General features: G+C 48.7%; 6 protein-coding genes across 6 annotated transcripts; 1 reads left to right on the top strand and 5 right to left on the bottom strand.

Moving 5' to 3' along the window:
- Positions 1-3,285: 3,285 nt before the first annotated feature.
- Positions 3,286-4,243, bottom strand: N7455_007026 (uncharacterized protein; the record flags this gene model as incomplete). Its single annotated transcript, XM_065605487.1, has 2 exons — positions 3,286-3,573; positions 3,650-4,243. The coding sequence occupies 2 exons, from the start codon at positions 4,241-4,243 to the stop codon at positions 3,286-3,288; spliced, it is 882 nt and encodes a 293-aa protein (XP_065461341.1).
- Positions 4,244-5,511: 1,268 nt separating this feature from the next.
- N7455_007025 (uncharacterized protein) lies at positions 5,512-9,427 on the bottom strand (the record flags this gene model as incomplete). The annotated part of the gene is made up of 4 exons (XM_065605486.1): positions 5,512-7,393; positions 7,612-7,707; positions 7,878-9,291; positions 9,346-9,427. The coding sequence occupies 4 exons, from the start codon at positions 9,425-9,427 to the stop codon at positions 5,512-5,514; spliced, it is 3,474 nt and encodes a 1,157-aa protein (XP_065461340.1).
- Positions 9,428-10,042: 615 nt separating this feature from the next.
- N7455_007024 (uncharacterized protein) lies at positions 10,043-14,726 on the top strand (the record flags this gene model as incomplete). Its single annotated transcript, XM_065605485.1, has 2 exons — positions 10,043-11,259; positions 11,321-14,726. The coding sequence occupies 2 exons, from the start codon at positions 10,043-10,045 to the stop codon at positions 14,724-14,726; spliced, it is 4,623 nt and encodes a 1,540-aa protein (XP_065461339.1).
- Positions 14,727-16,646: 1,920 nt separating this feature from the next.
- On the bottom strand, positions 16,647-16,943 carry N7455_007023 (uncharacterized protein; the record flags this gene model as incomplete). The annotated part of the gene is made up of 1 exon (XM_065605484.1): positions 16,647-16,943. The coding sequence occupies one exon, from the start codon at positions 16,941-16,943 to the stop codon at positions 16,647-16,649; it is 297 nt and encodes a 98-aa protein (XP_065461338.1).
- Positions 16,944-18,621: 1,678 nt separating this feature from the next.
- On the bottom strand, positions 18,622-20,569 carry N7455_007022 (uncharacterized protein; the record flags this gene model as incomplete). The annotated part of the gene is made up of 3 exons (XM_065605483.1): positions 18,622-19,652; positions 19,711-20,069; positions 20,130-20,569. 3 exons carry the CDS (start codon positions 20,567-20,569, stop codon positions 18,622-18,624), a joined length of 1,830 nt encoding a protein of 609 aa, XP_065461337.1.
- A 2,064-nt stretch (positions 20,570-22,633) lies between these two features.
- N7455_007021 (nucleoporin Nup120/160) lies at positions 22,634-26,739 on the bottom strand (the record flags this gene model as incomplete). The annotated part of the gene is made up of 3 exons (XM_040961341.2): positions 22,634-23,835; positions 23,894-26,035; positions 26,103-26,739. The coding sequence occupies 3 exons, from the start codon at positions 26,737-26,739 to the stop codon at positions 22,634-22,636; spliced, it is 3,981 nt and encodes a 1,326-aa protein (XP_040808231.2).
- Between the last annotated feature and the right edge of the window lie 344 nt (positions 26,740-27,083).

Below are 27,083 nucleotides of genomic sequence, written 5' to 3'. Positions count from 1 at the left end.
TGACTACGCGATACTCTTAAAATTGACAGGATCTCCCACTCGTAGTCTGGCTCTTCTAACGAGCCTCATTAAAAACCTTGATCGCGTGCAAAATCTCTTATGAAGAGTAAAATCACCGGTCAGAGGACAAAAAGAGTGCTCGTTCTTAGGCGAATCCTTTCCGCAATCCTAACGAGAGGGTATGTTTCTGGTACAATTCACGCGAGAGTGCCTTAGTCAAAATGTCTGCCGTCATATCTGTTGTGCGAATATATTCGAGTCGCAGAATGCCATTAGCTAGAGCTTCTCGTGTGATGTGGTATCTGATGTCGATGTATTTTGATCGAGGGGAGACGTCCCGGCCTGACTACGCTGTGGTGATTGCGCTTTGGTTGTCGGTATACAAGGTTGTTGGGTGAGTTGGATGAATGCCCGGATGAATGTCTGCAACTAAGCGTCGAAGATAACTGGTTTTATAGCTCGCGTTTGCTATTACGATGTACTCGGCTTGATGAGTGGATCGAGCGACGAGTGATTGTTGCTTCGATTGCTAGTGTATATAGGCCCCGTTGAGGAGAAATGCATATCCACTTGTAGAGCGTCGATTATCGACGTCTGCAGTAAAGTCTGAATCGGTGTATCTATAAAGCTCTGTGTCTCTTCCACCATATACTAGACCTAAATCATTGGTGTATTTGAGGTATCGTAGAGTATGTTTCGCCGCTTCTATGTGCTTGGTCGTTGGATTTGCGTTGAATTTGGAGAGACGTGATAGCGTGAAAGCAAGATCTGGTCGTGTTGCTGTTATGAGGTATATCAGATCTCCTACTATCGCTTGGTATTGCTTTCTATCGTCGAAGTCGAGGGTCTTTTCGTTTTCTCGTGATTCATGAAGGTCAATCTTGACCGAGAGGGGTGTTGTGATTCCGTGACTGCTGGACATTCCGAATCGTCCTAATAGCTTCTCGACGTAACGGTTCTGATGAATTCGGATTTGGTTTTGGTGTCTTTCGATCTGCATGCCAAGAAAGAGTGATATCTTTCCTAGGTCTTTTATGTGATACAGCTTTATGAGTTCTTGTTTCATCTGCGAGATGTACTCTTGTGGACCAGTAAGAAGGATGTCATCAACGTAGAGAAGTAAAATGCACTGAACGTGAGTGGAGATATAAATATTGGAGTCCTCGGTAGAGCGACGAAATCCGAGAGTTATCAGCTTCTTATCAATGTTAGAGTACTATTTAAGAGGGGATTGTTTCAGACCGTAAAGAGTTCGAAGTAGACGTAATGCCTTGCCATCTTTAACCTCTATGCCTTCTGGAGGCTCTATGTAGATCTCTTCAGCTAAGTGGGGGTTGAGGAAAGCAGTGATTACATCAAGCTGCTCTATCTCCCACTGAAACCAGGTCGCGAGGGCTAGTAGTAGCCTTACTGACGTCAACCTTGTAATAGGCGCGTATGTCTCTCGATAATGTACTCCATACTCTTGCTTATAGCCTTTTGTAACCAGGCGAGCTTTATGATGTATGTTCCCCTGCGTATCGTACTTTGTCTTGAACACCCATTTGCAGCCAATCGCAGTCTTATCTAAGGGTAAGGGGATGACTTCATATGTTTGATTCTTTTGGTGCGCGGAAAACTCTTCGCGTATGGCTCGAGACCAATTGACGGGATCCACCTGTATTGCAGTGTGAAAATCTAGTGGATCGCCTGCTACGTCCACTCGGAGCCTGCTAGCTGGCTTTTTCACTGAGCTCGGCTCCGCGCCGCCCTTGGATAGATCCTCCCTACTCCGCCGAGCCGCGAGAGCAGTTGCGCGTGGAGGTAATATGAGGTTATACACAGAATAGTCATGTGGTGGCTCAATTCCATAGATCTTAAAACTCAGAAGCTCTGGTTCTTTCTCAGTAACTTTAACATAAAGATCATGGAAGCTTGCTTGCACAATATTGGCCACAGCGCGTGGCCTATCAATTTGCCATAAGGGATGGTATTGCAGGTTTTGTGACTCGACAGGGATTCCTGGAAATTGTTCTTTATCAAATATCACTTGTCCAGAATTGAAGGTTCTTTTTGCCTCAATGTCATATACCTTCCAAACCTTTGTTGTGTTATGAATGTAACCTATGAATAGGGACCTTCTTATGCGTGATTGCCAAGCTGAACGCTGTGCGGGCGGGACGAGTATATAGGCTAAACAGCTAAACGGTTTGAGATGATTATATCTAGGGGTTAAATTTGGGTAGAGACCAATGAGTGGTACTTTGCCATCGAATGTATGCGAGGGGGACAGATTACGCGTGTAGGTAGCAGTTGCTACAGCTTCACCCCAGAATTCTTCGCGATCCTGCAGGCTCGCTCCTGTAAGTATGGTCCTTGCCATTTCTTTCAGTGTCCGAATTGTCCTCTCGCTTATACCGTTCATGTGTGGAGTATTTGGAGGGCTAAACTCATGTTGGATTCCTTCGTTGACTATGTACTTATGCCAGTATTGGTTGGCAAATTCTCTAGTGCCGTTGTCGGTGCGAATCCTCTTTACCGTCGCACCAAATTGAGTCTTGATCTATATATGGTAGGCACGGAAAGCTTCGATGGTCTCCTTCATGCTTTTGCCCTTTAAGAAGTATGTGTGGGTATATCGTGTGAAATCGTCAACGAAAACAAGAAAGTACCGATAACCACCTAAAGAGGTAGGCAGCAGACCACTGAGATTAGAATGAATGAAATTAAACGGTTTTGTCGCTCTCTCTTGAGGATTCCTGTTGTAGGTGGCATGCTGCTTTCCTGCCATGTATGAGGCACATCGAGATATTTGCTTTGGCAGTTGGATCTTGGTAATCTTTGAGACATCTTTGAGATTCAAATGAGTAAGTCGTTGATGCCAAATGGTGATTGGGTGGTAATTGTTAAACTTTGTATTGAACGCCGACGCGGGTAAATTCAGCTGATAGAGATTGGATTGAAGTTGGCTTGCAGTGGCAAGTAGTTTTTTATCGCGTCGGATCTTGCATTGACCACCAGCAAAGATAACTTCTAGTCCCATATTGTCTAATGAACGCACAGATATCAGATTTGTGCTGAGTTGAGGTACCTACTAGACTTCCTTTAGGTCGATAGAAGCTAAGTTTGTCCGAATGTGGAGAACGCTACTTCCGAATGCTTTGACGTGCGATCTATCGCCAATTGTGACTTGACGAGTTTGGTGAAATCTTTTGAAATTTGTGAGGGCAGATCTTGTGTGAGTCATTGTATGGCTGGCTCTAGAGTCAAGGATCTATTCATTTGCGGAGGATGTGCCATGAATCGCTATGTGAGCAAATCTATCTTCCACAAAGTTGCTGTCTGATCTGGGTAGCGACTGAGCTGTGTTTGTTGATGTAGCGGCTCTATCCTCTGCGGTGTAATTTGTACCACGAGGAATTCGAGATAGCCGACCTTGATTCTGTTTGTCTTCTTCTTCTCGTCGTTGGAGCTCCTAACAGTCCGACTTGGTGTGGCCTCTTCGTCCACAATGGTAGTAGTAGATTGTCTGCCGGGAACTTGCAGGTTGTTGTCTTCGATTATATGGCTCAGATCTGTATCGATTGCCTCTTCCTCTTCGTGATTGGAATGGTCTTCGAGGTCGAGTGTGAGAAATTAGTGCGGTTCCGGAGCCATTCGCAGCTCCGACCGGTAATTGATTCTCGAAGTCGAGGAGTTGTTGTAAAGCTGTCTGGTAGTCGAGATTTGGGATTCGTTGGATGTGAGAAACTGTGATCTCAAAACGTTTGGGAAGTGTGCTGAGCAATTTGGCGATTCTTTCTAATTCAGAAAGCTCCGAACCGGTGCCGAGCAGGCGTTGGTTGTAGGTGTCAAGGCGGGCAGACCAAGTCTGAATATTGTCGTTTTCTTTGAAGGATTCACCCCCAAGTTGTTGACGTACAGCCCAAATATTGTAGTTGTTTCTTCCTCCTAGTCGCCGTTCGAGTTCCAGCCATATGTCTCGCGGGTCTCGACGAACAGCTGTAACGATGCTGTGAAAGTCGCTGTGGATATGATTCCAGATCCATTGTATTGCCTTTTCTCTAGCTTGTCGGTAGTCTTTAACGCTCTGGGTATAGGTTGTGATTTCAGCTGCTCGAGTTGTGATAGGGATCTCGGGAACAGGCTCGGTGCCTTCAACGATCCCCAGTGCTCCGATGCCGATAAGTTGAACTTCGGCGTCTAATCTCCAGGAATGGTAATTCGTTCGAATGAGTTTTGGATGTCCTGATTCACTATCCATGGTGAGCAAAGAGGGCTCATAACCTGTTGTAGCACGTGTATGTTGGTTGTATTGTTGTGGAGTTGTGTGGGTCACAATCCAGTGATATAGATACAGGTCTAACCCTAATGCATGAGTAGTGCGTATCAGGATGACAGAACAATACCATCGAAACAGGTGCTCCAACACAAACTTTATCTTGCGTGACGCCATACCCTTTATGGTAAGCTTACCCCTGACTAACACTCTCGGCAGTACCTCAGTACAGTAATATTTAATGGCAAATATCCTAGCTGACAGGGAATTTGGTGGGTTGTCTGGTCACTCAATCTTTCACCTCCTTTCCCCTTTCAATGAAACTCGTTTACACTTCTTCTCTACTGAGCGAAGAGATACGTTGAATCAGTACTAGCGGGGTGGAATATATGATCAAAATCGCTTTATCCATTCTACTGACGCGCTCGATATCAGTTTCATCCCTTTACTCTCTTGAATTCTTCGTCAAACTCTGTTTTATGAGGGCTATCCCTTTTATGGTTACCCTACCTGTTACCCACATGGTTGGCAGTATCTCAGTATGTCAATAGGTCATGGTATGAAAACAGGTGTCGTATCGTGGTTTCATGGGCTATGCGCTATCTAAAACCAGTTACTTGCAAAAAAATCGAACCAATTGGTTGACAGAGCATGCTGTCGGTCGTCCGGCCATTTTTTTCACCCTTCAATCAACCACGTTGACTGCCTGCAAGTAACAGGCGGACCGGTGTAGACATGCGTCCTAACTGTACAATATCGATAGATAAAGAAATTCTTTTAGAACGAATTTCCTGTCCTACAAAATATCGGCCATTTTAATCCTTGCTCACCCCTTTGCTCAGCGGGCGGGCGAAAAGAATTTGGTCAGGTCGGGGGGATGCTGGGATATTGGGAAATGCACGTGACCCCGCAGACTCATAGTTCCTAGGAGCCTGGGTGTTTCTGGAAGACCTATTTGATAACTGCGGGTCCTCAGTTTCGCCGCCTAGATGAACCAGTATACTAGTTCATGAATGCTAGATCGTGCGCCTATTCTATCCTAGGTGGTTGCTAACTGGAGGGCCCAGGCATTTCAATATATTGATCTCCGGCCTTACAGTAGAACTCATCATTGCATCACACGTTTCCTGATTTGAGACCTAAAACTTCCCTACTTCTACCTGTAACTGAAGATTCTGGAAAGAATAGAATGGGTTATTCGCCCCAAAATATATGTAGGAAAGGTGCGGGGATCTGACGCAGTATAAAACCGATCAATGGGTGGTAATTGGGCTCTGTTTTGTGAACGCGAGAAATAGGACACGACCTGAAGAACAGCCAATCGCCAGACTTGTTGCAGACATAGCAAAAAGATCGGGATTAGTTGGTCGATATTCGACGGGCAACCAAAGGAGGTTTACTCCCTTATAGGTTATCCAGCAACGGTCATCATTCAGGCCATACCCGTAATGTTCTGGCAAGGTTGAAGACTGAGGAATAGACGTGACGGTACCAGTGCATCCCAGATCGAATGTAGCAAGCGACGTGTGTAGATAATTGAAGTTGACTTGATCAAATCGAAGGAAGTAGGGGGAGCTGATATGGAGGGTTGACGCGCACTGGCCGGTGGCCGGATCCCAGATCCTAACCGTCCGATCACGTGACGCTGATGCGAGTCGGCTTCCATCTTGCGACCAGGCAATCATGTTGACAGACTCGCTATGCCCCTCGAGGGTTAAAACGCACTGGCCGGTGGCCGGATCCCAGATCCTAACGGTGTTGTCAGAGGACCCTGAAGCGAGTTGGCTGCCATCTTGCGACCAGGTAATCGAGCGAACCGAATTCCTATGCCCTTCGAGGGTTGACGCGCACTGGCCGGTGGCCGAATCCCAGATCCTAACGGTCTTGTCAGAGGACCCTGATGCGAGTTGACTTCCATCTTGCGACCAGGCAACCGAGACGACCGAATCGCTATGCCCCTCGAGGGTTGACGCGCACTGGCCGGTGACCGGATCCCAGATTCTAACAGTGTTATCATCTGACGCTGATGCGAGTCGGCTTTCATCTTGCGACCAGACAACCGAGACGACCGAATCGCTATGCCCCTCGAGCGTTGACACGCACTGGCCAGTGGCCGGATCCCAGATCCTAATGGTCTGATCAGAGGACCCTGATGCGAGTCGGCTTCGATCTTGCGACCAGGCAATTATGTTGATCGAATCGCTATGCCTATCGAGGGTTGACGCGCACTGGCCGGTGGCCGGATCCCAGATCCTGACAGTCCTATCCCGAGACGCTGATGCGAGTCGACTTCCATCTTGCGACCAGGCAACCGAGACGACCGAATCGCTATGCCCCTCGAGGGTTGACGCGCACTGACCGGTGGCCGGATCCCAGACTCTAACGGTGTTATCATCTGACGCTGATATGAGTCGGCTTCTATCTTGCGACCAGGCAATTAAGTTGACCGAATTGCTATGCCCCTCGAGGGTTAAAACGCACTGGCCGGTGGCCGGTTCCCAGATTTTGATAGTCTGATCACATGACGCTGATGCGAGTCGACTTTGATCTTGCGACCAGGCAATCGAAATGACTGAGTCGCTATGCCCCTCGAGGGTTGACGCGCACTGGCCGGTGGCCGGATTCCAGATTTTAACGGTGTTATCATCTGACGCTGATATGAGTCGGCTTCTATCTTGCGACCAGGCAATCATGTTGACCGAATCGCTATGCCCCTCGAGGGTTAAAACGCACTGACCAGTAGCCGGATCCCAGATCCTAATGGTCTGATCAGAAGACCCTGATGCCAATCGGCTCCCATCTTGCGACCAGACAACCGAGATGATCGAATCGCTATGCCCCTCGAGCGATGACACGCACTGGCCAGTGGCCGGATCCCAGATCCTAATAGTCTGATCATATGACGCTGATGCGAGTCGGCTTCCGTCTTGTGACCAGGCAATCGAAACGACCCAATAGCTATGCCCCTCAAGGGTTGACGCGCACTGGCCGGTGGCCGGATTCCAAATTTTGACGGTGTTATCATCTGACGCTGATGCGAGCCGGCTTCCATCTTGCGACCAGGTAATCATGTTGACCGAATCGCTATGTCCCTCGAGGGTTAAAACGCACTGGCCGGTGGCCGGATCCCAGATCCTAATAGACTGATCATATGACGCTGATGCGAGTCGGCTCCCATTTTGCGACCAGACGACCGAGACGACCGAACGGCTATGCCCCTCAAGGGTTTGAAGACATGAACTCCAATCCTTGTCCACCAATGGCTCATTCAATACCCAACATGGTCTTTCCCCTCGATAACATATTCTCGTGAGGCTCAACATAGGGCTAAAAATCAGGGGGGAACTGTATACCTGAAGTGGGCTACTTTCAACTGCTTGTCTGTGGTATTGAATGAATCGGGAGGCGTCCTGAACTCGATGTAAAAGGGCAGCTGGCTTTCCTTTTTTCTATTGCAGTGTCATTATGTCAGAAGTGGAGATATTTTTTAAACCAACGACTCACTCGAAATAAGGCATCAAGCTTTAGTATAGCTGCTATACCTTGTGATATACTTCCTAGAATGCTCAGTGCTTCAACCCAATGAAGGAATTTTTCTCGTAGGAAATCATCCACACACCCTCTCTCATCAACACCAAGATCATCTTTTTCATAGCATCCGCTATGGTGAAGATGGTCAACCCAATAGACACACGCATACTTTGCAGCTGCTAATGGATTCGGACTAGGTGGTTTGATTTCCTCGATCGGGCACCCAGGAAGCTTAAGTTGAAGTATGTCGCGCCGAAGTGACTTAAACATGATTTGAAGAGAACGAGAGAAAACTTCATGGTGTTCAGCCTCCATACCTCCAGGGAAGACCCCATTTTGCGTCTCTCTGAGTAGAAACTCCTTTGCAGACTGATGGACGAAAATGACAGTGTCTTCACGTACAGCCAAAAACGAACCACAAGTCGCGATAATCTCTGATAGGGCTTCGGAGTCATTAGAGAGTTCATCAGGTAGTTCAACAAGAGAAGACAATTCGTCAAACGCGATAGGCCGATACACTATGGACATAACAGCCAGTATCCGCTTGCAGGTCTCGGCATCTTCCGAGTTCCGAACTTGATCGATCATCCGACCGTACAAGGCATTCAGTCCAGGAGGAAATGCCTCCAACTTCTTATGAGCGTGCCACCGCGATGTTCTATCAAGATCTTGACAGACTAAGGCTACCCAAAGGAATGTTCCTTGCGAGTTGGATGACAAGTGACGGCAGACCGTATCACGAGTTTCATCGCTATACTTCTTCACTTTCGCTAGGTAGTGAATCTTGTGTTGAATGAATTTGCTCACAGCTTCAGATACAGACGCATCATTGAGCTCTAAAGAGATCGGAGTGGTATGGGTAGTGTCAAGACGCTCTTCAATATCAGGCCAGTTGCGGCTCGAGACAATCCACTTTATCTGTGGGTAAGCAGACGAAACCTGAGTAATCAAGTCGAGAAGGGAAGGTAGTCCTGTTATGCATTCGTCCAGCGCGTCAATAATCAAAAAGGTGCTCTGTAAAATCGGGTCTTTCAGAATATCCCTGAAAATCCGCGAAAGAGCGTTCCATGCGTTCATATCCTCGAACAATGCCTTTCCCGCGTGGTCATACAGAATTTTCACATGGGAGAGAAGAAATGGCTGCTTTTTGACAAGCGAATATATTAAGCCACGGAGAACAGCCGTGGCATTGTTGATTCGCACATCGGTAGCTTGGCAAAAAAAGAACGAGATATTCGCAGTGTCCCCAAATAATCGTGTCAATTCATCGATGATACCGCACAGCAGCATTGTCTTTCCTTTGCCCGGATCACCTCTGATCCAGAGCAGACAGTCGCTCTGGTCGTCTTGCCATTGTTGAAACTCCTTGTTGTCTAGAATCCAGCAGTAGGAGTCTTTGAGCAGCCCTCCGTTGGTGTTCTGAATACGATTCTTGTCATGGAGAGGATCGGTCGTCCGCAGATCCCGCAGGCACGCCTGATTCAATGATGTTTCCGATTGTACTTAGGTAGACATACCAATCAGTCACACTCATCTATAATTATACTCCTACTCACGGAACTGATTAGTGATGTGACCAAGGTTTTGCCCAACCTGGAACCCAGAGTTTGAACCGTCATATGACGTCGTGTATGCCATTATTGTAGCTTTGTGATTTTGAGAAGAGGCAGTAGCGAGCTTATGGCTGAGTCGTCAAAGTACCCCGCTGTCAGGTGACCTATCAAGCGACAAGGGAGAGAAGACTCGTCGTTCTAACATCCGGCTCCTTGTTCTGTCAAAGACGCATTATGTATAATTTTCTACATTGTGATATTTGCGTAACTTCGGCCAATAATATTTTATCCACCTTGCGTAAGAAGGAATGCTGTCAATATGAAGTAGTGACTGTGAGGGCATCGAGATATAGGGTATCAATCGTATGGTTATTTCCAATATATTACAACGTAGCTGATCATGTGATTTTGGGTTACAGTACGATTCGGGATTTTGAAATTGGTTAAATTAAAACAGAGACTAGCGTGTTTCAGGATTGAGTTCAGGAAAGAATCAAACAGAGTCAAATGGTGAAACTGATTTCGAGCGCGTCTGTACAAAAACTTGATCACTGTATATCTTTGAGGAAACAGACTGTATCACATTAAGATATCTACAAGAATTCGGCCATATATGAACTGTGGGACTGTACACGAAACAATCTTTGAGGTGCCTCCTAGGGTGGACGCGGTAATTGTTACTCGACGCAAGGGATCAGAAATGTCGGGACGGGCCGAGACGCGAACCCCTGATCCGCCCGACCGCGACGAACACGAAAAGTCACCGCCACGATTATTGAGACCGAGACGCATCACCAGACCGCGTAACAACTATGGCCAAGAGCAAGAAATCGAAACCCAGCAGGGAAATACGCGCTCTCAGCAGAAGGAGAGAACCCGGGGCAAGCCAGTAGCCCAAAGTGAAGCGGTGACTTCGGACGACGCGTCGACTGAGAGCGACAACACGAACGTCGCCAATCTTGTGAAAGAGCTCGTGAAACTTAGGAGAGACATCAAACGGCGAGATGATTCGCATAGAGAGGAGATGCAGAAAATGCAAGAAGAACTGCAGAAAGTCAAGGGAGAATTTAGCGCCGCCCTTGCAGAGGTTCAACAGGAGCTGCAGACCTTGGCAGAGAGACCCCTTCCCGAACCATGCGCGCAGAACGGCCACGATGAGATCCTGCGCGAGATCCGATCCTTACGCGAAGAAAACAGCACCCCCGCCCCCGCAAGCTCCCCGTCCTATGCAGATATCGCCCGTACCCTCCAACTCAGTCACCCGAGCAACATACGGACTCTTTCAACGTTGAACACAACACCAACCACTTTCACCGACACATTGTACTGCACGATAGACACCTCGAAGATAGCCGAAAGCGAAAGTGAGAAGGCATCCGCGGGTTCAATCAGGGCCACAATCGAGACAGAGATCCGAAAGTTGGATGATCACACTCACTGGCGCTGCCGCGCGGTCACTGTAAGTCCAAGAGATACCAACCGGATCAGAATCGCGTGTCGCGATGAAGCCGAACACCAGCTAGTGAAGAAAGTGGCGGAAACAAAGATCGGTGCGGGAGCCCGGGTGCTCCGGGATGAGCTCTACCCGATTAAGGTTGACAGCGTCAAGAGGACCGCAGTACTGGATGAGAACCATGAAATTCTGATAGGAGCGGCGGCAGCCCTGGGTGAGGAGAACGAAACTACTGTCGCCAAAATGACGTGGCTGAGCAGCAGGGAAACCGCAAAGCCCTATGGATCGATGGTCGTGTACCTAACCAAAGGGACTGATGCACGGAGACTCCTGGCCGATGGATACTTCCATGTCGGAGGAGAATCCGGAACAACCAGCGTTTTTGAATATCGACCACGACCGGTGCAATGCTACAACTGCCAGGAGATTGGTCACAAGGCATTCCAATGCAAGAAGATCCAGAAGTGCGCAAAATGCGCGACGGAGGGCCATCACCACAGTCGCTGTGATCACACGGTTCCAAAGTGCGTTCCATGCGGTGGACCACACGAATCGTATAGCAAGAACTGCCGGAAACTCTACCCGTCACGTCATGAATAAAACACTCCGAATGATCCAATTGAATGTGAGGAAGCAGGGCGCTGTGCATGAGAGCTTAATGAATGACGAAGACACTCAGAATGCCGTGGCATTAGCGATTCAGGAACCCCAAGCGAGGAGGATTCAAGGCCGGCTCTTGACCACCCCGATGGGACACCACAAATGGACCAAGATGGTGCCCTCCACCTGGAGGGAAGGGAGATGGGCAATCCGAAGCATGCTTTGGATCAATAGGGATGTGGAAGCGGAGCAAGTGCGGATCGAGTCGCCAGATCTGACAGCGGCCGTGATTCGGCTTCCCGAACGACTGGTATTTATAGCATCAGTTTACGTGGAAGGAGGGGTGGCTTCTGCGCTGAGCGACGCTTGCGATCACCTGAGAAAGGCAATTGCAAAGGTGCGGCGAGACACGGGCGCTGTGGTGGAGGTCATGATTGTGGGAGACTTTAACCGCCATGATCAACTCTGGGGAGGAGACGAGGTGTCCCTGGGAAGACAGGGTGAAGCGGATCCAATCATTGACCTCATGAACGAGCTTGCTCTTAGCAGCTTACTCAAACGAGGTACAAAGACATGGCATGGTGGTGGACAGAGCGGGGACTGCGAGTCGACCATCGACCTCGTCCTGGCCTCCGATAATTTGACCGACTCAATGATCAAATGTGCGGTACATGGGACAGAGCACGGCTCGGATCACCGTGCCATTGAGACTGTGTTCGATGCACCGTGGCCAATCCCAAAGTATCAGGAACGGCTTCTACTGAAGAACGCGCCATGGAACGAGATTAATGCTAGAATCGCGAGCACCCTGGCCGCCACTCCGTCGGAAGGCACAGTACAGCAGAAAACCGATCGACTGATGTCTGCGGTCTCGGACGCGGTGCACGATTTAACTCCAAGAGCGAAGCCGTCACCACACGCGAAGAGGTGGTGGACAACTGATCTGACACAACTGCGTCATATATACACATACTGGCGAAATCACGCTCGTTCGGAGCGACGGGCGGGGCGAAAAGCACCTCGGCTCGAAAAGATGGCCCAGGATGCGGCGAAACAATACCATGATGCCATCCGTAAACAAAAGAAGAAGCACTGGAATGAGTTTCTCGCAGACAACGACAACATATGGACAGCAGCGAAGTATCTGAAGTCCGGGGAGGATGCGGCATTTGGAAAATTACCGCAGCTCGTCAGAGCAGATGGGACCACCACCGCTGACCACTTGGAGCAAGCAGAGGAGTTGCTGTCCAAATTCTTCCCGCCCCTGCCGGACAACATTGACGATGAAGGGACCAGACCACAAAGAGAGCCAGTGGAGATGCCGGCCATCACCCTGGAGGAGGTAGAACGACAGCTTCTTGCAGCGAAATCGTGGAAGGCACCGGGAGAGGACGGCCTGCCGGCGATAGTTTGGAAGATGACGTGGCCCACGGTCAAGTACCGGGTCCTTGAACTATTCCAGGCGTCGCTGGCAGAAGGCTCGTTGCCAAGACAGTGGAGACACGCGAAGATCATACCGCTCAAAAAACCGAATAAAGAAAATTACACTATTGCAAAATCATGGAGACCGATCTCACTCCTAGCGACACTGGGCAAGATACTGGAATCAGTAGTTGCAGAAAGGATCTCACACGCGGTGGAAACCCACGGCTTGCTCCCGACCAGCCACTTTGGAGCCCGGAAACAGCGGTCCGCGGAGCAAGCACTCTTGCTCTTGCAAGAACAGATCTACACGGCGTGGCGGGGCCGACGGGTATTGAGCCTGATCAGCTTCGATGTCAAAGGAGCCTACAACGGAGTGTGCAAAGAACGATTGCTCCAAAGGATGAAAGCACGAGGCATACCGGAGGATCTGCTCCGGTGGGTTGAGGCGTTCTGTTCGGAACGAACGGCGAACATCCAGATCAACGGGCAATTGTCGGAGGTCCAAAGCCTGCCACAGGCTGGGTTACCGCAGGGCTCGCCCCTGTCCCCGATCCTATTTCTCTTCTTCAACGCAGACCTCGTGCAAAGACAGATCGATAGCCAAGGAGGAGCGGTCGCTTTTGTGGATGATTTTACCGCATGGGTGACCGGGTCAACCGCGCAGAGTAACCGGGAAGAGATCGAAGCAATTATCAATGAAGCCCTCGACTGGGAAAGGAGAAGCGGAGCGACCTTTGAAGCTGAAAAGACAGCTATCATACACTTTGCCCCCAAGACGCGTAAATCGGACCACGATCCATTCACCATCAAGGGACAGACGGTTGTACCCCAAGACCACGTCAAGATCCTGGGATTATTGATGGACACGAGACTCAAGTACAAGGAACATATTGCAAGGGCCGCTTCCAAGGGCCTGGAAGCAGCGATGGAGCTTCGGCGACTTCGGGGCCTAACCCCAGCAGCAGCGCGGCAGCTATTCACCTCGACGGTGGCGCCGGTCGTGGACTACGCCTCCAATGTCTGGATGCACGCGTGCAAGGATAAAGCCATGGGACCGATTAACCGAGTCCAAAGAGTAGGAGCACAAGCCATTGTGGGGATATTTCTCACGGTCGCGACCAGCGTAGCAGAGGCGGAGGCCTATATTGCCACTGCGCAGCATCGATTCTGGAGACGGGCCGCTAAGATGTGGACGGACATACACACTCTACCGGAAACCAATCCTCTCCGCAGAAATACAGATCGGATCAGGAAGTTCAGAAGATACCACCGCTCGCCGTTGTATCAGGTAGCCGATGCGCTCAAGCATATCGACATGGAAACACTAGAAACCATCAATCCGTTCACATTGGCACCATGGGAAGCACGCGTACAGGCTGGCGTTGAAGCAACTCCGCAGTCACCGATCGTACTAGGCGGGTTAATGCAGATCGCAACCAGCAGTTCGGCTCGGAACGAGCTGGTCGGATTTGGGGTGGCGATCGAGAGGCAGCCACCTCGGTATCGAAAACTGAGATTGAAGACCCTTTCCGTCACATTGGGTGCAAGAGCAGAGCAAAATCCGTTCTCCGCGGAGCTAGCAGCGATGGCACATGCATTGAACATGGTAGTTGGAGTGAAGGATTACCGGATTACGCTACTCACGAGCAACAAAGCGGCGGCTCTGACACTAAGGAACCCTCGACAACAGTCAGGTCAGGAATTCGTCTACCAACTGTACAAGTTGATGAGAAAACTGAGGAGAAATGGAAACCAGATCAACGTCCGGTGGATCTCAACGAGTGAAGACAATAAACTGCGGGGTCTGGCCAAGGAACAGGCCAGAGCCGCGACACAAGAAGATGCTGTCCCGCAAAAGCAGGTCCCAAGGATGAAGTCAACAACACTCAATATTGCACGGTCCTAAGCAGTTCCCAACAATGACCTACCAGCGAATATAGGGAGACACGCAAAACGAGTTGATGTAGCACTCCCAGGCAAACACACCCGGCAACTGTATGACCGATTATCGTGGAAAGAAGCGAGCGTGCTGGCTCAACTCCGAACCGGCATGGCAAGACTCAATGGATATCTATATCGAATCAACGTAGCAGACACGGACCAGTGTGCGTGTGGACAAGCGAGAGAGACCGTGGAGCACTTCCTATTTCGATGTCAAAAATGGACGGCGCACCGGACGGAACTACTACAATGTACCAACACCCACCGTGGAAATATATCCTTCTTCCTAGGAGGAAAGTCGCCTTCCGATGATCAGAAGTGGACGCCGAACTTAGAGGCAGTACGGGCCTCAATACGATTCGCCATCGCCACCGGCCGACTCGAGGCCACCTGACCATGCCAACGTACATAAATCACCCCCTTTCGCCGTTCTAACCCACCAACCACCTCGTGTTACCGATGGTAGACGCGCTTCAACTGCCGAAAATAGGATGTTGAACACTTGGAGAAATGCCTTCAAGCCAGCCTACTAACAAAATTACTAACTCGCGAGGATCCGCTGCGATACGGACATCTGAGATGACATATATTGCAAGGCTTTATGTATGGGCTCTGAGGAGACACAGTACTATATATATTATGACATGTAAAGTAGATCAGAGATAGTTGCCCTTTCGGCTTAGCCGCCGGGCGTTAATAAATTGTGTGTGTGTGTGTGTGTGTACCAGCGAGGTACACCAGGAAAATGTACGGAAGCTTGCCCAGGAACCGAGCATACCTGCTCACTCAGCTGCGCACGGGCCACAACTGGTTATCCACGTACGCCAAGAAATTTGGCTTCCGGGACGATGATCGATGCGAGTGCGGCGCGCAGGAGACGGTCAGCCACGTGTTGCTGGAATGTCCAAAACTACGAGAGTTGCGGATAGAATTAAGAAGAAGTGTTGGGGACGCGTTGAACAGCGTGTCGAGTCTGCTGGGAGGCTCAACCGAAGGTGAGAGGTAATCCAGACACCGTCTCGAGGGCGAAGACGGTTCAGGCCGTATTGGACTTCGCCGAGGCGTCACAGAGGTTTCGCAGTCGTGCGCCACAAAGGCAGCCTAACAGCGGGAGCGGCAATGGGCCAGGGCAGGCCGTGACGAGGCTCTAAGATTCAGTCAGAAAGTGGACCACTCTACATGTACTTCATTCATGATATCTAGTTGTTGTATCCCGCATATCGTTCGCGAAGTTGGGTTCTAAACCATAACCCACTAGGCTGGGTACGGATTCGTATTTTGGTCTAGTTGGGAAATCAACTCGCGAGGGGACAGGGTAAATGAATCCTACTACTACTACTACTGTCTGTATTATCGAGACCAGTCTGCGTCAATCTAACGACCTCTAGCAAACAAGTCTCTTACTGTACAAAGACATACATAATTACTCTATACAGTATGAATGGATGATTTCATTTAGCCTGACTCCTAGCTTTTATTTGATTATAGGCCACTATCCACTAGACTTGGTACGCATTTATATTTAATCTAGTTGGTGAGCCAGTTCTTTTGGCGATATACGTGATCGGATTGTCCGTGAAGGCTCACGTATGTCAATGTTTATGAGGACCTTTCGGTTGTCTCCGAAAGTGTACTTGTTTGCTTGACTCCTGTAATGTAAAACGCTGGAAAGATATCAATTATGATGAAATTGGATGGAAGAGGAACGACGGAGTCTCGATATTTAGAGCAACAGATAAGAAGATTATGGAAGTTCATTCTGGCCCCTTGGCTGAGCCTTTTGACCAATGCCCCTTCAGCGTGTTTTCGGTGCTTTAATGAACCAGTTTTAGTTTGCGGATCTAAAACGAGGTGGGGAAGGTATTTCAAAGCAAAAAACTTACGATCAATAAGAGAAGAAGGAACGAATAGCGGCGTTGACACATAGGTCGGTTACTTCACTCGGAATAACATCCTCGTAAGGAGGGTTGCAGTTGCAGCTCGTGCTCAATGTAATGTTGTTGCCACTGTCGGTAGAGACCTTAACCGATTCCGTGCCGGTTCCCAGAGTCTGGCACCCGGCTTCGAAGCCTCCAACCTCTTTTCCCGCGCCTGAACAATCAATTGTGGAGTAGTAAGTAACTGACCACAGAGCAGATGCTGAAGTGGCTAGTCTAAGTACGAAAGGGGTTTCGAAACGCATGATTTCGATGTTTAGGTGAAATTATTGTATGATATGCATAAACCAAATTGAGAGTCAGAATACGGTAGAAATTCCCTTGTTATATCTCCTTCCAAGGCGGAGTTGCACCTTCACAGGCAATACAATGGGGTCTACGGGGCTAAAACGCGGCCGAGCTCTCCCAACCACTCTCTCCGAACGTAGCTCCTGTGCTTTGGTCCACGGCTCAGTGGGAATAGCGACCTTACGTACATACCACCGGAGCCTAGGTCTTTTCACACAGCAATCTCTAGAGGTGCTTGCATCTTTCACCACACTCGAGCTTCGAGGAACGCCGTCAGAAGCACGTCGTCAATTTAACGCGGTTAACCCCATCGGCCCCAACGCACTCTAGGCTCGGTTGAACGTTCATGTGCGCATGCGTGGACATTTTAGTGATTATAAACATCCTCATTAGAGGAAATCCATCAGCTCAGCTATTCTGGGGGATGTTGAAAATCCATGTTTATGCACCCCCTGTTTACCCTTCCACGAGTTTTTGACACAAAGTGAATTGGTGGTGGTATTTTTACGAAGACCAGGAGCCATGGTATACTCTGACACTATACGAGGCACCCTTCTTAGAGAGCTGTGTGTCATCGGGATTTTGTGTATATTTTGAAATCATGTGGAAGCTTGGGCCGATTCCTGACGTTGAGGCTGTGCAAAACGTTTATAAAGCCGGTCAAAATTTAACTAACTGTGTTGGTTGGATGGCACGGTGTGTGAATGAATAAGATGGTTGGAATGGCGACACTAATCGCTGTAATTGCCATGATTAAATCGCAGCTTTTAAGACAAGCCTGTGACTGTTGCGTTCTTGACCTGTATCAATTGCATCTTTTGCACGCTCAAACCTCCCATCATCACTTTACTTTGAACAACGGGATCTTTCAAATCAACTAAGGCGCGTATGTTAGATTTTCGTAGATACCAAAAGCAGGTGATATTTCAAATCAGTCTTGTTGAGTGTTGAGATCAGCTAGTCAAAAGTCGTTTGTTCTGCGGTTTTCTTGGAGGATTGGTATTGTGCCCACAAACCAAGAAAAGCGGTCTAACGTGCTGAATTCTAAATGCCTGGCTACACGAAGCCTCTTGAAACGTCGTATGATACGGTATTGAGCCCAATGTGTACATTACCTTACTTCTGCGGTTAGTTTCTTTGCTCTTACGTAATCGTGGCTGTGGCGATGCAAAATTGTATCGATCTGTAAAATGTATCGTAAGTTATATTCGGTTTGCTGTATTGGGGTTTCCACAAATATCCAAGTGCAATTGCATACAGTGTCATTTCTCCTTTTAATTGGTATCATCTCTGAGGAATTCTGGGCATACTGTAGACCCCTAGTTCATGTCATGACTTTTCTGATCGAAGGGTTTGGGCTTGTTGGAGGGGGAGATGGTCGACTAGAGAGCAAGAAAAGGACAACCTAGAATGTCTTTACTCCGCGGACGTTTCAATTGGGTAGAATCTGAAAAAAGGTGCTAAACCCCATGCATTATACTGCCACTTGATCATCTTCTACGCCCTGGTTTGTAGAGAAATTATCGGATGTACATTGTGAATAGAACAGAAAAGGTATATGAAGCAATTATGCTATGGCGCCATTTCCCAGTAAAGCATACTCGAAGGCTTTTTTTTCTTCGATCCCGAGAAAACCTAGAAACCCGCCTGAATACGTTGGGCTTCTGTAAAGTAGCGAACATGGTGAACATCTTCCGCATGGCGTTTGAGCGCTTTATGTCCACTCAACACAAGCTGGCAATATCTGTCAGGACAGGTTATGAGCTCAGTTGGCTTGTATTTCCGAAGATGCTTTTCGAAATGTTCTCGAGCTTTTCGGGATGAGGCAAAGTAGCACTGGTACTGCGGTTCAAAAATGCAGAAAAGGCAATGTCGATTGGTGAGCGAGATGGGACAGCCTCGGGGTTCTGGTGATGAAGAGGACTCTGTTTCCGCCGAAGGCAGTTCTTTTGGTAGCGAAACTATGTTGCTGCCGATGGCATATTCGGTTTGTCTCTCAGGGTTAAATCTTTCGGGTGGTACTTTCCGAACACGGCCAAGCTCAATCAGAGCATTGACCAGAGTGACTCGCTGTGCCATATCATTTTTCTCTGAAAGATCTTGCATGGATATTTGCATCAATTCCGCTACCTGACGACGCTCATCCAAACGATGAACGATCTTCTCGGGCGCATAAGCCTGCTTGTCAATATCCAAAAGCGAGGGATCGAGCTGTCTGTTGATCTCAAGAGTATCGATCGTGGAAAAGAATTCACCACGAGCTCCTTCAAATGTGTCTTTCTTCAATTTTGCCTTGGCACATCGCAATGCAGCTTCCGTCTTGGCTTTGAGCTCTCCGATTTTGGTGCCAGCCGCGTTCTTCATAGATCCATACATCTCTTTGGCTTCTTTGGCAAGAGAATCGCGCATTTCTTGCAGGCCAACTATCTCAGGGTGAGTTGAAAGTGAAGCTCGCGTAGTGGCAGGCAAATCGTCGTAATGAGAAGGAGCTCGAGGGTCGATATAGCGGCTTTGGTGACTCAGAATGTTCATCAATGCGTCCTCCGAAGGTATCCCAAGAAATGCGGCTTGAACATGGGACTGGACACGCTGATTCATATATGTCTGAAAGGTGCTAGCATATACATGGCCCATCACCTGTTGGAGCAAAGGAAGAGGTGCAGTTTCTGAACAGAGTGCCTGCGTCAGCTTTGGAAGTACAATTTATGTTGTATGGGAACTTACTTTCAACAGCCTCACCGGTGCCACGCCGGAGATCGTAAGGTTTCATAGCACGGGGCATGCCCACTGCGAGACTCAACCTTTCAAGATAATATAGATACGTGTGGTATTTGAGGGGTTTGATCTCATGGGTGCTGATACCACAATGGGTCGATATCGGCTGACGGCAGATAGGCAAATTGAGCTTTTCTTTCACAAACCTCAACTGCAAGGAGTGGCGCGGCGATTCTACCCGGGAGGCAAAAATGTCCTCGATCGAGCGAATTTTGCTCTCGAACGCTCCATCGAGGAAGGCCATAGCGACCACAAGCATGACAATGTCAAAGAATGGCTGTTTCACTTCAGACATTAAGAATATTTTCCTTCACCATGCGATCAGCCTCGCATAGGAAAGGCAGGGTACCTAATGGATCTTCACTCACTTTTTTGGTCTTTTATCATGGCCCTTGGTATGTTTTAAATCAACTTCCATCACGAGATGATCACGGATACCACCGGGATTCGGTAGAAGTATCAGGCTTATCTGGCCGTAGCAAAGTGTTTTTAGATCCTCGTCTCTGAGATCCCATTCATCCATTTTATCGGTTTCAGTAGCGTCAACCTCACTCACACTTCCAAAGAAGCGCTGGACATTAGTCTGCTCGTTCTTTTCAACATACACCAATGCCCCCGGTCGGCTTGCAGTATAAGCCGACACGAGTAAGACGAAAGCGAGCTGGATGATTTGCCGGCCGTCCGGATATGGCGTAGTATCTTTCGTCCAGTGGTAATGAAGCACAATGTACAAATCATCGACGTTCATGACGGGCTTTTCCTCAACAGACCTATCCAGATTGAAACGTTCAACTAGGTCTTTGTTCATGTACTATCACCCTTCTGTCAGAAAATAAAAAGAGCAGAGAGCAAGAAAAACCCACATCATTGATATCCTGGCAGCTTTTCGCGTGGAGGCTACGCCCCACCGCTTTGCGATAGAGCTGGCACCATAACCGCCAGTTCTCGTGCAGGCTGCTGAACTTTTTTATTTTAGAGTTGTGCAGTATCCACTCAAGAAATATCATCACATCCTCTTTCCTTGCTGCGTGGAGAGACTTCAAGTACTCCTTTTTCCCTAGAAAGTCACAATGCCTGGGCTTTGATCAGCGCGATATTCCGGGATATTATAAGAAAAGACGCCTACTTAATCCATCTTCTCTTGATGTATTCAATGTTGTTCTTCGTGGATACAGCATGTCGCTTTTGAATTATGCTCTTCTCTAGTTGTCGGCGGCGCTGAACATAATACTCCGGGCTAGGTACTATCTTTGCCTTCATGCGGGAAGCGTAAGAGTCTGAAACAGTCATGGCTTCAGGTAGCAATAAGCCTAGCAGATGCCAGAGAATAGTGGCACGTTTCAGGAAACTGAATGGGAAAGAAGCTGGTTGGTATGGCGATAATGACAGTTGCCCAGAAGGAAGGTTGGAGAGATACAATGTAGAAAAGACTGTTGCTGGTGAGTTGGACTGTAGAAAGGCTACGAGATGATGGGGAGGGGGGGCGACCATTTAAATATTGAGAACCGGTCTTGATGGCTCCGCAAGACAGACGATTTATCATCTTTGTCTGGAGCGGCTACAAACGGACTGAAGGATACTGAGCATCACGTCATCACTGATCAATTGCCCTGAGCATACTGAGCGAAGGGTGAGCAGATCACTGAGCAGCCCTGAGCATACTGAGTGAAGGGTGAGCAGATCACTGAGCAGCCCTGAGTGCTCAGTGATCAAAAGTACATTATGCACACGTGATGTTATGATGACTAAGATTTTGGTAAAAAGGGAGCTTAAACCGGCGTCCAAGGTAGCCATTTACGGCAGCCGATTTACCGTCAATTAGCGTTGTCATGTAGTAAATTAAAGGGATAGTTGCATTGGTTTTCATTCATCTGTCATTCTCTGCATATGGTCGACGAGTAGTACTTCACAGCTCACGACAATTCTTCGGTATTATAAAACAATAATATATAAACTATATATAATGAGCTCGGATATATCGCTCTATATATTGTAAAAATACGATGCTTGAAGGACTAGGTAGTTGCTAGATATATATATAGAAGAACTCACATCAATTTCAAAAGTCGACCGCAATTAATCAGAAAATCATTGCATTAGATTAATATTTCCCTAATAATACCCAACTATGTTCAAAACTAGTTTGAAACTACTTTCTACTATCTCTTGACTAGCACTGGAATAAACTTGGAGAGTCTCCCAAGTCAGCCCATATAGCAAGAGTAGTTCAGTACCGCGGCATTTCTCGCCCCTTCCAAAATATTACCTCTCTCTTAGCCTTCTTGACTGTTGCGATGCTGCCTTTTCCGTGAGGACCACCGAATCCCGTTTATCTGCCCTAACTGACAGATTCAAGATACATCTTCAAAGTTGGCCCTCGCATTCGGACTAAGAGTCGCTTTACTGCAACACAAAAAGAAGATTCGGCTGGAGATGAATTATAAGAGATGGACAAAGTACGCTACCTAATATAAATTGAAATGGCAGGTGATACAAAGACAAGCCTGCATACTCCGTACAGTATGCTCAATGGAAGGAGTATATAATCACATTTCTTCCCTCGTGGGTCTCCTAGTTCGCACTCAAAATTAATAGCCCTAGTAGCCATGGTGCAACCAAACATGTTCTGAGCTCAACTCCCCGAAAATAAACCCATAATATGCCATCAATCCCACCGAAATTAGAATGAAATGAAAAAAAGCAAATCCTATTTTGCACCCCATGATTGTGGACTACCCTAACAATAAAGAAATGAAAACACCCATGTCAAGTACCATACATTGGAACAAAAGAAGATCAAATTCGACGGAGGCCGTGGTAACCCCCAGGGCCAAAATGCAAAGTCATAGATAATTCCCCCGCGGAGTACCAACTACAGAACCATCGTTTCATCATTATCCACATCCTTCTCTTCATCAAGACCAAATTCCCAGTCCCCACGCTCAATCCGGCTGACGCGGTCGAGCTCAGACTGGAATTCGCGACGCAGATGCTCAAGTGTGACGATGATACGACGCTTCAGCAAGTGGTTGGTGGCAGGGACTTCAAAGGACACGATGCTGTTACGCCGTTCGATGGCGGAAGATTTACTGCTTCCTCTGCGGTGGGCGGGTGCGAAAGCCACAGCATTGGATGATCGGCGCTTGCCCCCGAGCGGTGTGGGGGAGGCCGGGTCGACATCCTCCATAGAGACGTTTCCGTCTTCGTCGACTTCTGTGCTTGGGCGTCTTTCGTGGGGAGAAATCAAAGCGGCGCTGATTGAGGGTCCGTTCTCGACGAGGATATATGCTTCACTTTTGTCGACACAGGCGAGGAGGTTGATTAGCGACAACAACTCCTGGCGGATTTCCTTGCTTTCGGCATCGTCTTCCTCAACTGGTGACCGGGCTGCATCTTCCGCTTCCCTGTTTTTGAGAGCGAGGGCTGATGACGGCGCATCTCGTGCTTTGCGGAGGCGCTGGACGTTGCGGTAGGCGATTTCCGCGGCGCCGCGGTAGTCACTGCGGGCAATGCGATAGGCTTGGAGAATGCGGGTGTAGTCGGGGGTGGCTGGGAAAATTTTGTTGTCCGCATCCAACCAGGATACATTGGTGGTCTGTTTGCGGGTCAGGTGAACGAGAATCTCGTCAATGAAAGATGCGATGTTAGGCACGAGTGAAGTAGGGAAACGGAGAATCTGCTTCAGACCAGCTGTGCCCGGCCCGGAGACTGCCAGGATGGTGGAGACGAGTTCAGAAAGCTGGGTTCTTTGTAATTTGAGATCCTGCAACCTAGCCAGAGCGGAGTATGCCTGGTCAAACTGGCAAGTCTTAAGAGCACCAGTAAACAGACGAGACAGCAGATCGTCGCGTACGGTCGGGTATTCGGAGTCTTGCTCAGCCCAAACTTCAGAGTCGAGGGCCTGCAGCGCCAGGCTGGCAAAGTCCGCGACATGGGAGTATGAGCGCACTTTTTCAAAAATTGACAGAATGTGCTGGTAGTACTTGGCAAGACCGTTGTGGAAGCAGTCAACATCGAGGAGGTCTAAAAGCTCTGCTGACATGTCGGAAAGATTGCCCATTGGCTTGCCGCAAGCTGCATTTGGGGTTAGCTGAATTACACCAACAGGAGAAAATCACTGGGAGATACGCACAAAGCAAATAAGCTGCCTTCCGGAAGTAGATTGCTGCAGTATCGAATTCCGACATAGCCACATGCAAACGACCCTTGACATAAGTTGACCAGGAAGTACTTGCCTGGAAACGAAGGAAATCCCATGCAAGATCGATGTTGTTCTTGGCGATCAGGTCACACTGGATGTGGGCCACCGCGTTTTGATAGTTCACCTCACCTTCGCGGGTAATCCAGGCCACAACATCTCTGATCCCCAACGTCAAGGTGTAGCTTTGTGGGGAGTCAATCGCTTGCTGGGGCTTGATATCGGTAACAAAAAGATCCTCCAGAATGCTTGCAGTTCGTTGACTATTGGCCTTCGAGCTGTCTTTCGATGAATATCTCTGCAGTGGATCAACATGGGACTTGCTCGCGCGGTCGGGACATTTGCGGACATTCGAGCTGAGCCAGGCCATCATCTCATATTCACGTAGAAGATCAACAAGCATTGAGAAAAGGTCGGATGCATCGAAGTCGGACTTGCTTGTTTGTTCCCATTCGCCATCCACAAATGTGACTAGGATGAGTAGATCGAAAAAGATTTGACGAGAGATAGAAATAGTCTCCTGCGCACCACTGACAAGAACTCGGGCGCCAAAGCAGGTTGAAGAAAGTTCCGAGTCTTCTCCGCAGAAGTGAAGGGAGGCAGTCTGGATAATGGCAAGGAACGCGTCCATGGACAAGCAATCGGTTCTCATGTGTTCACTCAAAGCCGCGTCTAGGGTGTCAAAGGATTTGTTGGAAATTTGATTGGCAAAGTCAGAGCGCTCTCGAAAGTTCTCCATGCGGTCCAAGATCGACGAAGAAGGCTCAGAAAATATTTCGGCCTGGAGAGCGGCTCGGCACGCCCCCTCAAGCTCTGGGGAGAATCTTTTCCGGAAATCCGATGCCACTTTCAACAATCCAGAGGCTGTTTCGAAATTCGGGCCCAACTCTCTTGAAACATTGCGATGCCTCCAACGGTCCACCATCTTCGGCACTCCTTCGCTGAGTTCCGAGCTGGAATTGTGCAAGAACAATTCAGTAATACTGCATTCCCGCACCACAGCGCAGGAGTCAGACAGAAGGAGCCATGGCATATCAGTGAATGAGTCGTAGGCGAGAGAAATTGGTTCGAACCGGCGCTTGTTAAGGTCTTCCGCAACTTGCGAGAACTGACGCCACTTTGAGTCTGTATCTGAAGTATACCGGGAGTAGTCCATCTCCTCGTCAGCGAATTTGCGAAGAGAGACTGCCGCTGCTATTGTCGAGCAGAGTCGTTCCGCCAAAGGCAAGCTCTTTTTCAGCCCTCCAGATGAAGTTGACGAAAGTGGCTTGATGGCCTCCTGGTAAACAGCCAGAGCAGTCTCAAGGACTTCCGGCAGATATCTATTCGGCTGCAGGAGATACTGTAGCCACTTTTCAGTGGGGTCCACCACATCATCCACAACCAGAGGTGGTGGCAGTTCTTGTCGATGGGTTTCAAATGTTGTCGAGACCCAGTTGGAGGCCCAATCTGTAACTAGAGTTTGGAGGTTGAAATGGAGGGTATAGAGTTGGTAAAGCCCGTGGTTTCTCCAGAGCACCCACAACTCCATCCCCTTGCCCTCTTCCCGAGATTTGACTTGGAAATCAGCGATGTTCCAGAACATGTTGCCTGTGGCATCCGGGTCGACGGGTCGAAAGACATCGTCTGCGAAGAGTTCCTCAATAATGAGTTCGGATGTTAGGCCACCCTTAACAGCCCAAAACTTGAACTTTCCGTCCTCAAATGGCGAGTATGTGACGACGTAGAAGCGATGTCCACCATCCATAGCCCGCTCGGCGTTGAAGACACGCATAAATGATGTCTCAGCGGGGTTCAACGTGTAAGGTACAAGATCCGGGTCCTGAAGTGAGCGTCCCAGGAGATCCTTTGTGGCCGCTAGCTTGTTTGTCGCGAGGTTCCAAATCTTAAGAGTGTGGTTCAAACAAATCGCGAAGACATATGTCTCGTCGGAGGTAGTGGCAATGGCATTGGCGACATTCAAATCGAGGTTGCGTCCGTCGTGTTTGATCGAGGAGGGTGCGTTCCATTTGACGAGGCCTCGAATCGAAGAGCCCCATGTTCGTTCGTCAAAAGTGAGAGGAGACCAGTGAGAACCTGATTTCAGAAAAAAATTAATAAAACGTGTGTCGCAAGAGTAGCAAGACCGAGAAAAACCACTCACCATCGTCGCCAGCTCTCCGGGTCAGTCGCAGGAGCGCGCCATTATCGAGAGAGATGAATAACTCCAGGGGACTGCTCGCGTGTAGTCGGTGGGGGTTCGAAAAGGCCAAGGGAGCGGGGAGGCATGTCTTGCACCAATCCCTGACATTTTCATCGATTGAGGAGGTCCGGCGGAAGAATTCGGGGCGTAGAGATAGGGTGTGGAGGTGCTTGGATTCGGTGATCACAAAGACATTGATGAGTTCGTGATCCTCCGAGTCGGACAATTCAACACCAAAGGGGAGAATCCGCTCCTGGAAATCCAGTCGCAGGGTCACATTGTATTCATAAACTTCCATCCCACCCTTCGTCAGGTCCGCGCACTGGATCTCCAGCACTTTGTTGTCGTTGATGACCCTCCACAGGAACGTCCTCGGGTAGACCCTGCGCTTCCGGAAGTAGATCTCACCCTGTGTCGCGAGGTGACGTCTGGCGAATTCATCTTCATCTTTCGCGATTGGCAGTTCCTGGTCGGAGGATGAGATCGAAAAGCGTGGACGACGGATCGCGGTCTCTTGAGTCGGAATCTGGATGTTGGCGACCGTGGTCGGCGAATAGGGCCGAAGGTCGACCCTTGAGTCTTTGTAAATTTTCGCCATGATCGATTGACGTGTGTCAACTTAGCACTCCATGGCCGGGGAAGTAGAAAGGTTGGAAGATCGAAGGGCGGGAAGCTGGAGCTCTCAAAAAACATGGGAAGTCTTGGCGCGATAAAAGGCCTGAGATTGATGGCTTCCGCCCTTTTACTCTTACACTTGGATCAACTTGTATGTTTTACTCTATATTCCAAGGCTCTTATATTATTATTGATCTTTCAAAAATTAAGAATAAACAGAGATTATTGCTTTCTAGATCCGCTACTATCAAAAAAAAAAAAAAAAAGAACCTGAGATGCCATGAGGCGCTCTAACCACATAAACAGCTATTGAATGTAATGCTCATC

Source organism: Penicillium solitum (genome assembly GCF_028829755.1).
Source record: "Penicillium solitum strain IBT 25940 chromosome Unknown utg000004l_segment0_segment0, whole genome shotgun sequence".
Lineage (NCBI taxonomy): Eukaryota > Fungi > Ascomycota > Eurotiomycetes > Eurotiales > Aspergillaceae > Penicillium > Penicillium solitum.
This window is presented reverse-complemented; position numbering and strand designations above follow the sequence as displayed.